This window comes from Carassius carassius, chromosome 35 (assembly GCF_963082965.1).
Source record: "Carassius carassius chromosome 35, fCarCar2.1, whole genome shotgun sequence".
Classification (NCBI taxonomy): domain Eukaryota; kingdom Metazoa; phylum Chordata; class Actinopteri; order Cypriniformes; family Cyprinidae; genus Carassius; species Carassius carassius.
In genome coordinates, this window is record NC_081789.1 from 21,167,991 (window position 1) to 21,180,685 (window position 12,695).

The 12,695-nt window shown below is 40.9% G+C and overlaps 1 protein-coding gene across 11 annotated transcripts in view; it reads right to left on the bottom strand.

Moving 5' to 3' along the window:
* LOC132116215 (5'-AMP-activated protein kinase subunit gamma-2-like) overlaps window positions 1-12,695 on the bottom strand; it is a 76,063-nt gene that overhangs the window by 25,313 nt on the left and 38,055 nt on the right. For 6 of the 11 annotated variants that reach the window (XR_009425606.1, XM_059524915.1, XM_059524916.1 and 3 more), the window contains one exon: window positions 9,208-9,259. Coding sequence is in view for 10 of the 11 variants with exons in the window: in XM_059524915.1 (XP_059380898.1) it covers window positions 9,208-9,259 (52 nt within the window). In the remaining variant the exon portion in view is untranslated. Of the gene's footprint in view, window positions 1-8,790; window positions 8,930-9,207; window positions 9,260-9,554; window positions 9,845-12,695 lie in introns of those variants that run through there. The other 5 variants (XM_059524919.1, XM_059524920.1, XM_059524921.1 and 2 more) reach the window with 3 other exon arrangements.

Genomic DNA, 12,695 nt, shown 5'->3' on the forward strand with positions numbered 1-12,695 from the left:
AAGACAAAGCTTTTATAGCTAATCATGTTACAGACCTGATATCAATTAACTTAATTAATCACTAGATGTTCTCCCAGCTGAATCTTTTCAAAACTGCTTGCTTTTTTAGCCATTTGTTGCCCCCGTGCCAACTTTTTTGAGACCTGTAGCAGGCATTAAATTTTAAATGAGCTAATTAAGTGGATAAAAGTGTAAAATTTCTCAGTTTAAACATTTGCTACGTTATCTATGTTCTATTGTGAATAAAATATTGGCTCATGTGATTTGAAATTCCTTTAGTTTTCATTTTATTAAAATTTAAAAAACGTCCCAACTTTTCCGGAATTCGGGTTGTATAAGGTCCAGACTAGAGGTCTTCACAGTGCACCCGAGACCCGTCGACCCGGGACAGCTAGCATGCATGTGCAGTCTCGATCGCGTTTCATGTTTCTATGGCAACCAGTGAGGGACACTTTGACCACCAAACCGCGCTTTACATTTTCTTCCATTTTTATAATAATATAAATTAACCATTTAATCTTAAAGTTTTATTGGTCAGATTCAGACTCGACGCAGAGCAGAGAGCACAGAGATGTTAGCAAATAAATAACATCAGCGGCCATGGCATTGCACGAGCTATCGTTATTATAGTTCAATAGGGCAAACAGTTGAGGTTATTATGCGAGTTAACTCGAGTCAGAATGTACATGTGCACAATTGCATTCGTCATACGTCACCGTGACATCAAGAGGACTTTTGAAGCTGAAATAATGAGTGGATTAAGCTTGGACTTGGAATAACGAGAGGAATAACATGGATAACTTTTATGTCGAATGATTGTAATGCATCATAGGCAGTCAGGTAGAGAGACTACAGCTCCTTAAATTAGGTAAGACAAAAAGCTGTATTTTTCGCAACAGGTTTATTGACTTGTAATAGCAATTTAAGGTGGAATATGTGACAATCGGGTCCAGTCGGGTCTGTGTCTTCACGACGGGTTCGGGTCCAGCTTTCAAATAATAGACGGCTCCGGGTCGTGTCCGGGTAGGCATTTCTCGGATCTACACGGGTCCAGGTCCAGCTTTTGAAATATTAGACGGGTCCGGGTCGGTTCGGTGTAGTACATTACGGATCTCTTTCGGGTTCGGGCATGAATTTTTGGACCCGTGAAGACCTCTAGTCCAGACCACATCATCAGTAAGAACTCAGTCCTTTGTTCACTTGTGATGTCAGGGCCTGACACTTACCTTTTTCACCCAAGGAGCACATGTGCTCCTAAGTTTAAAAAATTTAGGGGCACAATGCTAATTTTTCAAATTATGTGTTTTAGCTTAATAAGGGGATACAAGAAGACATTTACAAGCACAATTATTTAATTTATCAGAATACAGAATGTACAGAAAGGTTTCAGACTCTATTTAATAGGCTAATTATGTAATTATTTATAGTCCTATTAAATTATACGTACATTAGTGACACTTTCAAATTTTCACAACAGTCGTTGAAGCTTTTGTTCCTGTATATGGTTTTTATCACATCATATAATTTAGTAAGTAAAAAAACGTTTTCCTCCTAACAGGTTAAATAACTTTATTAAACATCTTTTACTAAAGAAAGACTTTTTCTTTTAAATACACAAAAATATAAAGTAAACAATGTTTCAAGATTAGAGTGCAAAAGATTAAATTTCGAATGAAAGAAAGAACAATAGGTAACACTGCAATAATGTCCCATTAGTTAACATTAGTTAAAGCAGCTTAGCATTAACTAACAATGAGCAATAACTAATTGTTGCAGTAGTTAATATTATTTGTTAATGTTGATTAATCAAAATGCAACTATTTATTGTTAATGTTAGCTACATTGAATCATATTAGCAGAAACAACTTTTGATTTTATAATGTATTATTAAAAGTTTGAAATTAACATGAACATAAAATTAATAAATGCAGTCATTGTTATTTCATGTTAACTAATGTAGTTAACTAATGTTAATGGAACCTGGTAAGTGTTACCAAACAATGACAAATCAGTCAGTATATAGATCGGCCATGGTTTAAGTTCGATTTTAGGTTAGAATTTTGTAAATAAATAGGTTATTAAGTCTTTAAGTAGGGCTTCACGTTTAAATCTAATGCGACTGTAATGCACATTTTGTTAGTAAAGCCGGTTCTGTAATTAGCAGTAAATAATCATCACGTGCTTTCAGATGGAGCAGCATTTACTACATAGAGGCGTAGCTCACTGACAAGTTACTCAAAAAGAAAAATCGCAGACGATTTCATTGCACGATTATGATATCGAAGAAATCATTTGCAATAATTACAACTGTTTGTGTAGCTTCTCAGTGAACTACGGCTTATTGTAGTAAATACTACACTAGTGAAAATACCACATTTAATAACGTATTTCTACTCCAAACTCACTTCATAACATCAGTCAAGTGTTTGAAATAAATTGTTCTGTGAGATGATGTGACATTTTACACAGAATAAGGCAAGGAATATATTTTGTAGTAATCTAAGTAGTGATAACGGCATTGCATTATAACTATACTTTATTTTTATATAAAATAATAATAAAAAAGAACTCAGATAAACCATATATTGTCGTAGTCCTCTGGCCTTCAGATGGAGATTTACTGCTGATCACAGAATCAATAGCAACTTCTGTCAAAGCGCGATTTCGATTCCATTTCAATTAATTGTGCAGCCCTATTGTTAAGAATGAATTATTTGGTACTATGGTGAAGACTACAGCAGATATAAATATCTCAATGACTGTTTGAAACATTCACATGTTCACAAGGGTGTCAGCGCCCTAAAGTGCCGAATCTGCGTTTTCATTCAGTGCATCTGTCATGATCGCTGATACAGGAAACCAGAAGATAGAATCAAGTGCGGGTAAGTCCTTTATTTAAGGGTAATCCAAAGGGGTAAACAGTCCAGGCAGGGTCAAAACCAGAATATCCAAACAGAACATAAACAAGACACGAAGACAAGGTAAGGCAAGGCAAGAAGCGACGGACGTGAATAACTATAAACATTAAACAAGGACTCAGTGACTAAGACTCAGACAGACCAGGTATAAATACACAAAAGGATGATGGGGAAACAGGAGACAGGTGGGTAACAATCAATTAACTAAACAAGGAGGAAGGTGACAAATAAGGAGACAGGAAGCGATAAATGATAACACTGTGGGAACTGAGGACACCTAGTGGAAACCCAGGGAACACAACCCAGACACTGTGACAGTACCCCCTTTCTAAGGAGCGGCTCCCAGACGCTCCAAGACAGACACAAAACAGAGACCAGGAGGGAGGCGGACAGGTGGAGGGTCAGGGGGAGGGACGGAGGGCCAGACTAACAGAAAGGAACAGGGACCGACATTAACACAAAAACAAAAGGAAAAAAAACAACATGAAGCCCCCCAGGGCGGAGCAGAAGACCACCACACCCTTGTGGTCAAGGCCAGAGTCCTCCAGGGCGGAGCGGAAGACCACCACAACCGTGTAGTCAGGGCAAACGCCCCCCAGGGCGGAACGGAAGACCACCACGTCCGTGTGGTCAGAGCGGAAGCCCCCCAGGGCGGAGCGGAAGACCACCACGTCCGTGTGGTCAGAGCGGAAGCCCCCCAGGGCGGAGCAGAAGACCACCACGTCCGTGTGGTCAGAGCGGAAGCCCCCCAGGGCGGAGCAGAAGACCACCACGTCCGTGTGGTCAGAGCGGAAGCCCCCCAGGGTGGAGCAGATGACCACCACGCCCCTGTGGTCGATGCCGGAGTCCAACAGGGCGGAGCAGCAGACCACCCAGTGACTTGACTTGACTCTGAAAGTTCAACGGTGACTGGCCCTGACTCCGGAAGGTCATCGGTGACTGGCCCTGACTCCGGAGGACCAGCGGTGACTGGCCCTGACTCCGGAGGACCAGCGGTGACTAGCCCTGACTCTGGAGAGGTCACTGGCACCTGACTCGACTCTGGAGAGTTCACTGGCCCCTGACTCGCCTCTGGAGGGTCAACTGGAACCTGACTCGACTCTGGACTGCCTGTGGAGACTTGAGAAGCCTCGGCTTCGGGCACCGCCTCTGGAACGGACTCGGGCACTGCCTCGGACACGGCCTCGGGAGCAGTCTCGGGCACCGCATCGGGAGCGGCCTCGGACACCGCATCGGGAATGGCCTCCACCTCGGCATCGGGCACCGCCTCGGCCTCCGGAACAGCATCGGGCACCGCCTCGGCATCGGGCACCGCCTCGGCCTCCGGAACAGCATCGGGCACCGCCTCGGCATCGGGCACCGCCTCGGCCTCCGGAACAGCATCGGGCACCGCCTCGGCATCAGGCACCGCCTCGGCCTCCGGAACAGCATCGGGCACCGCCTCGGCATCGGGCACCGCCTCGGCCTCCGGAACAGCATCGGGCACCGCCTCGGCCTCCGGAACAGCATCTGGCACCGCCTCGGCATCGGGCACCGCCTCGGCCTCCGGAACAGCATCGTGCACCGCCTCGGCCTCCGGAACAGCATCGTGCACCGCCTCGGCCTCCGGAACAGCATCGGGCACCGCCTCGGCATCGGGCACCGCCTCGGCCTCCGGAACAGCATCGGGCACCGCCTCGGCTTTCGGAACAGCATCGGGCACCGCCTCGGGAATGTCCTCTGGGCTTTGAGGAACGGTAGACGCCTGTCTCCTCCTCCTCCGCCCTCTATGTTGGCGAGTCGGTGACACCTTGTCTGGAGACTCAGGCGTTGAGTCGGCCATCTTGTGCTGTGGTTGCAAGCTGGCGGCCATCTTGTGCTGTGGCGCTGGGCTGGCGGCCATCTTGTGCTGTGGCGCTGGGCTGGCGGCCATCTTGTGCTGTGGCTCTGGGCTGGCGGCCATCTTGTGCTGTGGCTCTGGGCTGGCAGCCATCTTGTGCTGTGGCGCTGGCTCAGCAGCCATGACGTTAACCGTCTTGGGAATCTCTAGGATCTTGGACAGCGTAGCGAAATAGTCCAAGAATGAGTCAGCGGCCCTCTTGGGCGTTGGCGCTGAGCTGGCGGCCATCTTGCACCGTGGCGCTGGACTCGTGATCGCCTTGGGTTGTGGTGCTGTGTTGGCGTCCATCCTGCCTCGTGGCGCTGGACTAGCGGCCATCATGGGCAGTGACGCCACTGTGGCGGACGTGCGCTTCCTCTCTCCTCTCCGTCTGCCATGGTGAGACGGTGGCTCTAATCCATCCCACACGAGCCCCGGGTCGAAGGGCGGCCCTGGTTGAGAGCGGTGCTGAGTATCCTCTCGACCACTCCCTCCTCGGCGACCTCCTCTGGTTCCCCGGAAAACCACCAGGCGAGTTCCTTCAAATCCACTCCTCTCCCGCACTGTGGCTGGGGAGGAGACATAAGCCGACATACCGCTGGCTCTTGCAGTGACGGAGTCCTTCTGTCACGATCGGTGTTACAGAGAACACAGGAGAGAGAACCAAGTGCGGGTATGATATTTATTCAAGGGGTAATCCAAAGGGGTAAACAGTCCAGGCAGGGTCAAAACCAGAATATCCAAACAGAACATAAACAAGACACGAAGACAAGGTAAGGCAAGGCAAGGCAAGGCAAGGCAAGGCAAGGCAAGGCAAGGCAAGAAGCGACGGACGTGAATAACTATAAACATTAAACAAGGACTCCGTGACTAAGACTCAGACAGACCAGGTATAAATACACAAAAGGATGATGGGGAAACAGGAGACAGGTGGGGAACAATCAATTAACTAAACAAGGAGGAAGGTGACCAAATAAGGAGACAGGAAGTGATAAATGATAACACTGTGGGAACTGAGGACACCTAGTGGAAACCCAGGGAACACAACCCAGACACTGTGACAGCATCTTCTTCATTCATTCCGCCTTTCTTCTCATCTGTGCCATTTTAAATTAAATTGTTGCTTTTTTTTTTTAAGTTCGATAATCATACGAGGCTGTATCGCTGTTTTTCCATAAATAAATTGAAGATTATTATAGGCTACTGTTAGGGTGTTTAAGAAATTGTATTCGCACTCATGCTCCTAAATACATTTTCCAGTTCATACACATCTATTTTTAGTCCCAAATGCGATTGAAAGCTCGAGCCCTGAATGTCGCAACACACAAGTGTGAGCAGCTTTTTAAATTACATGGTCACTATTGCTTTGTCTCTTATTACAAATCGTTTGATATGTACAGAGTATTTATGCATTTTAAATCTAGCACAGCAGCGTCCATCTGTGTAGCCTGTAGCCTGTCAAACATACACAACTGTTAGCAAATCATAGCAGTGGGTGTTTACTTTTGACTCTACAATCCGCCACGTCTATTCAAACAGAGCGGTCTGACTAAGTGGGTCAAAATAGGACAGAAAATAGCCTATTACTTCATATAATTTTTATGTTTGTTTGTTTTGTTTTTAAATCTTGATAACATCACGACCCCTTTAATGGGATAAACAGTTCTTTTGGCGTTATTTGTTTAGATTCTCTGATTGGCCGAGATTTTTGTAGAATCCTGGGTAATGTATTTTTTCACTAGCAATTCCACTGTTAATTACGATTATTAAAAAAAATAATAAGTTGAAATAATGTGGGCTGATGGCTTCAACAGAAGCATATACAATTGATATAGGTTGTTGAAAACGGTCATTCTTTTTTCCAGACTTCATTATGAGAGCAACAATACACCCATTCTAGTGTGGGATTTGCGCTAATATATACATATATATAATCTTCAAATAAGCCCAAACAAATGACAAAAGAAAGCCACTCAGAAAGTCTGGATGTTTGGATCTACCAAAACCAGAGGCATGACACTTTGGCCGATGTCCACCGTGGCTTTTCAAAGAACTGAATTACAGCAGAATGAATCTTTTGTTTGTTGGTTTTCACATGCTATTAGATCGAAAAGCCAGGCTGTGCTGGAACGCTTCACAACCGCATACTTCAAACCAATGCCTTCAGACATCATTTAATGATGGCACTTCAAAAACTAGCACATGCTATTAATACTTCAGAAAGTGCACTGCTCTGCTCTACACATTACATCAGATTGGTTGCAAATTCTAGGATATTATTCATTATTACATTAGCCTGCATCATTCACTGATTTTCAATGTATGATATCTTAAAATATGTTGGTCTCTGAATTATTCCTTTAAGTCAGTGTGTCAGTACAGAATAGAGCATGCCAACACAAATGTATCTAAAAACACTAAACATTTATCATTTTACTGAGAGAATATTTTAAGTCTCTTCCAACCAGCCACAGTCAGCCTATCCTAAAACACCAGGCTGTGATTTTACGGTTCAGAGATAGATATCTTTGAGAGGTAAAAGTGTGAGAGAGGGTTTTGAGGACTTCACCGTCACCGGTGCCTTGGGGAAAACCCTCCACCTCAGCATGAGAGTGCAGATCTGCAGCCTGCATGACCTGCTCTCTGTTTCCCCTAAAAGGTACAACAGTTAGAGCAAAAGCAGCAAAAGCCTTTATAAATAATGGCAAGACTTGTACTGCCAAATCAGTGTGGTATGCTCGCCTCATATTGCTGGGAAAACCTTGCCGGAGGCGAAAGCACTTCAGAGGAAAATGTCCGCTCTGAAAACCATTTGAGGGCTGGGTCTTACTCTGTCGCACAACATTCCTTGTTTAGTCTAATTATAATTATGGGATATTAATAAACCATATTCTGCATTAATGCTTTAAATGAAACCAAAAGGAATATAAATATACTTTTACATGAACTTTTATATTCTTACAGCAGATATCTATTTAAATAAATGCTGTTCTTTTAAACTTAATCATTAAACATAAGTATATTTTTTTTTAAATCAGGGTTTCCACAAATATTAAGCAGCACAACTGTTTTCAACAATAATAACATCGAAATATTTCTTGAGGACCAAATCATTAGAATGATTTATAATGAATCATGTGCCACTGAAGACTGTTATGATGAGAGTGTTAAGATGCTAAAAATTCTGTTTGCCATCATAAAAAATATATTACAATAGAAAACAGCAATATTAAATTGTAACAATATATCAGTTTTACTGTTCCACTATATTTTATGTTAAATAAATGCAAAAACTTTGGTGAACTTTGATAAAATAAAAAACTTCTGATGAACTGATAAAATATTTTGAATGTGTGTGTGTGTGTGTGTGTGTGTGTGTGTGTGTGTGTGTGTGTGTGTATATAGATAGATAGATAGATAGATGGATAGATGGATAGATGGATAGATAGATAGATGGATAGATAGGTACATGAAAGCAATGTATATCAAAAATAAAAATAAAATATTATATTTGTATTTTATTCAAATATCATACAACACATTTCATTTGCATCCCTATATAGTTTATATATATATATATATATATATATATATATATATATATATATATATATATATATATAGTTTGTTAATTTAGAATTTAAAAAAATCAGTATACATTTTTAAAAATTGCTAAATTAAAAATATTATTAAACATAAAATATATATATATATATCTTTTTAAATATAGAACTACAAAATAAATGTAGTTTGTTAGTAGTTCAGAATTAAACAAAATGCTTGGTAAAAAAAAATTTTTTTGGCAGACATTTATTATTCCCCTCAAAAATATTGGCTGGTGACCAAAAAACATAAAAAGCTAATTTCATATCATATCCTGCATCAGATTAAAAGTTATACATAATTTAACACTGACTGAGTTCCCCACTTTAAACATTTTCATCGTTTAAGTGTTCAATATGGGATCAATATCTAACTGCAAACAGATTAAAGATAATTGGGCATTACCCTCACCCCTGAGGGACTCCTTGACGTGGGTGAGACGCTCTCCAGCCAATAGCATCATCTGACGCATGTACTGTACACCCAACAGGTTAGAAATGACGAAAGGAGAATGGGGATCCCGATACATTACTGGGATATCCAGTGATTCCTACCCAGCAGCTTGATGTGAAATCGACACCTTGAATAAAAACGCCATGCCACTGTGTCCCAAAATGACAGAGGTAAAGCCGCATCCCGTGATTATACCCGGGTTAGATTATGAATGACATTAAAATAGACTATCACTGGAAGTGTGTGGGCTAAATAAATCAGCAAAGAACATCACAATGTCAAGACAGTGAAGCTTCTGAGGCAGCCGGTGCAGAAGACGAGAAAGATCGTTACAATCACGACGCGAGAGACATATAATTTCCCAAAGAGGCTTACCTTCATCCTCGAGATCGAGTTTCTCCAGCATGTCTTCAAACAAACCGTGGACCTGGGGACAGAGTGGACAGTGTCAAGCACAGAGGACGCAATCTCAGGCTGCCCTCCCCTCGCCGTCCACACACACACACACACACACACACAGAGAGAGACAGGCGGTGAAGAGACCGGTAAGATCGGAAGTTGGCTGTCAGAGTTTAATAAAGAAACAGTAGACTAAGCGGCGGTAGCGCAACCCGAACTGGATCGGAGCAGAAAAAAATCAAACGGACTAAGTGCTCATGATTTTAGGTCCATCGGTCCTTGTAGGGACAGTCAGTGTTTGCAGGCGTGCTCCGGTTGTGTACCCGTGCATCCAATGTGAAGTCAGTCATGAGAGACCTTCCCCCACCGGCTTTTTGCGAATGGACTGTTCCAGTTTGCTGCAGTCGCGAGCCGCCAACAGTCTGATATGGAGTGTTTTAAATCAACTATTCCGCTTACTAATTTCTTGTTCTTAGTATCAGACAATCTGCGAATATATAAAAGAGAGCGGAGTCAGCCTGTCGAAACTGGCCGGAGGTGGGTGGGGATTTTGATTCATTCCTGTGAATCGAATCTTTGAGTCCGTTAACAAAATGAATCGTTCACTGATTCAATGACTCTTTCTGCAGGTTAGAGGTTCGTTCACATTAGCGAAATTACAGCAATATTTCGCGTGCAAAAAGCGCACTTTTTTGTTTTTTGACCACTGTCAATACACCTTTTTCAAATTTCCTGGATTCTTAGCAGCGGAAGTCGTCATAGTTGGGTAATTTTAGTGTAGGCCTACCATAGGCTGTATATTTTTTACATTCCCATTTGCTCAAATAGCAAAAGAAAAACTCCATTATAGTGTTATCACGACTTTCAATCCAATAGAAAAAAAAATTGTGAGAGACTGATAACGGTGACTGATGACTGATATTGTGAGATGACTGATAGTGGATTCCTATTGAAATTACTGGATTTCGAAAATTTTGTTCTAATTCCATGAGAATACGTCCACATCAAATCTATGACAATAACTACACAGAGATTATGTAGTTGGAATCACTTTCAGAGCAATTATTTTCTGATAAACAATTAAAACACTGGCAGCCAATCATAATCCACCTGAATCTGAGTATTTAAAGATACACACGACATAACTGCTGTGGCTTCAAATATAATTGCATTCCCTAGGGCAACACACCATGCCGAAAAGTTCTAATTAATTCAGTTTTCTCAAATGAGATGTCTTGGTTAATTCAGTTTGTTGTAGAACAAGATTCAGTTTACACACAAGTTCTAAAAACATTGATTTGTTCAGTAAAGGCAGCGGCATATTTGTTCAATACGTCCAACCAAGGAAATGCCCTGTCACAACTGGTTCTTAAAAGCTATTTGTTCGTGATATAATCAGTCAGTAGCAGACTGGTAATCAGTGAACAGCTAATATGAGTCAGTGCACAGAAGAATGATTCACTGAAATAAAAGATTTGTTCAACAACAGTGATTCACTCATAAATGAAACTCTAGTTGTTTAAACCTGCAGGGAATTTGTAAGTACTTCACATTACACAATAAACAACAAAAGATTCAAGGGCTCAACATCAATAAACGTCAAAATACATATGTAGAGTTTCCCTCCTTTTCCTCACTACCAAATCTTTTTTAATCATAATAGGGAATCCCCCTATTTTTCTTATTCATATGACTTATTCGTATGACTTATTTACATAGACAAAATGTGTGATGTGTTTGTATTTGAAAGATTAACCTTACAATGTTGCCAGATTGTTCAGATTCTTAACATTGTGTCTTATTGGTGGAAATGTGTGATTTTCTCTCCTTGGTTGTACTTTGTGGTTTTCCAAGATGAAGTTCTAACTCTTTCATGTCTTAAAAATACATTTGCACATCTATTCGTCCAAATTTAAATGAGTTTTATCTGCAATGTACAGAAAGCCTGTGCAAATAAAGCTGTTAGTGCGGCGCTGCCCATCTGTCCACTCTTTCTTGACCTCCTGTGTCTTTTTCCATCTCTCTCCCCTTAATGGCCCTCCTTAGACCTATATAGGACAGAATCAATTTAACGAAAACCTATAGAGGTCATCCGGCTCCTAAGATATTTCACACAACTGTTTTTGGCCTTTCCCAGGGAAACATCTGGCACGGAGGGTAATTAAAATGAACTGTACCCAAATTCCTGCCTGATGAATCAGTGGGTGTGGCTGTCTGAACAAATCTGAGCCCTTGTGAGAAAAACCCCATGAATATACAACAGAAGTAAACAAACACATAACGAGAAAAATAGTAGTTCACAAATCTGGGGAATAACAAGTAATGGGAAAGTGTCAGACCTTGACAGAGAGTGAGAGGCATTGGGTTTATTTTAAGACAGCAGTGAAGAGTGAAGGTGTCTGAGCAGCAGTGATTCTGTCCATCCGCATTGACCCATTTGAGACCTGCACTCAGCACGTCAGTGGATCAATAATACATAAAATGAGAATCGCTGAGAGTGGATTTTCAGGGGTTGTTAAAGATAAAGAGACATTATTGCACTGCATTGAGTAGCAGAATTTTAGGGACAAATTCACAAAACTTGTGCTACTTTTGTATTTTTATCTATACTGCTGAAACACTACAGCAAAGTGAGTATTTAAATATGGCTGATTATAGGACCTTATTGATCAATTATTATATTTGTATTAAAATTTTATGAACAGACACTGTATGTGCCATAGGTGAATGAGACTCGACGTGTGAGAGAAGGAGTAAAGGAAATCCACATGAAGTTGATTACACATCTGCTGAGTGCATCCTTGGACCTCTGCTTAAATTACCAGGCGGGAGGCAAGGACAACAGCATTGCAGATGGTGACTGCTGTATTGATTTTGGCTTGTGAACGTGATGAACGGTCAGTGGGTTGAGTCGTAAAAATCAGATTAGATCCACTGACAGAAACTGGTGAGTTGTGACAGTATTGTGTGCCTGAAGGAGTCCTGTAGATTTAGAAATGTTGAATATATATTCAATAGTTAAATATATAATTCAATATTAATAAGTACATATACTGTAAATATTTTTTTGGCCAATGTTTTTGACAGTTTTTTAAGAATAAGTATGTGTAAAGACATTAAGGACTCATATTCATGTGATATATATATATATATATAATTACATTATATTTCTTATAAAATTTAAATTGTGTCATTAAACATGTTAATCTTAATCAATTATTACATTATATATATATATATATATATATATATATATATATATATATATATATATATATATATATTTGTATTTTAAGCATTTCAGTATAAATAAGTAAATTATTTAGAATTTTCGGTCAAAGTTTTTGACAATTTGTTTTATGCAAGAAATACAATATCTAATGCCATTACAAGCATCCTTTTTTTTTTTTTTTTTTTCATTTGCAAAATCTGCATGTATTCTTTAAGTTCCCAAAACATATTTT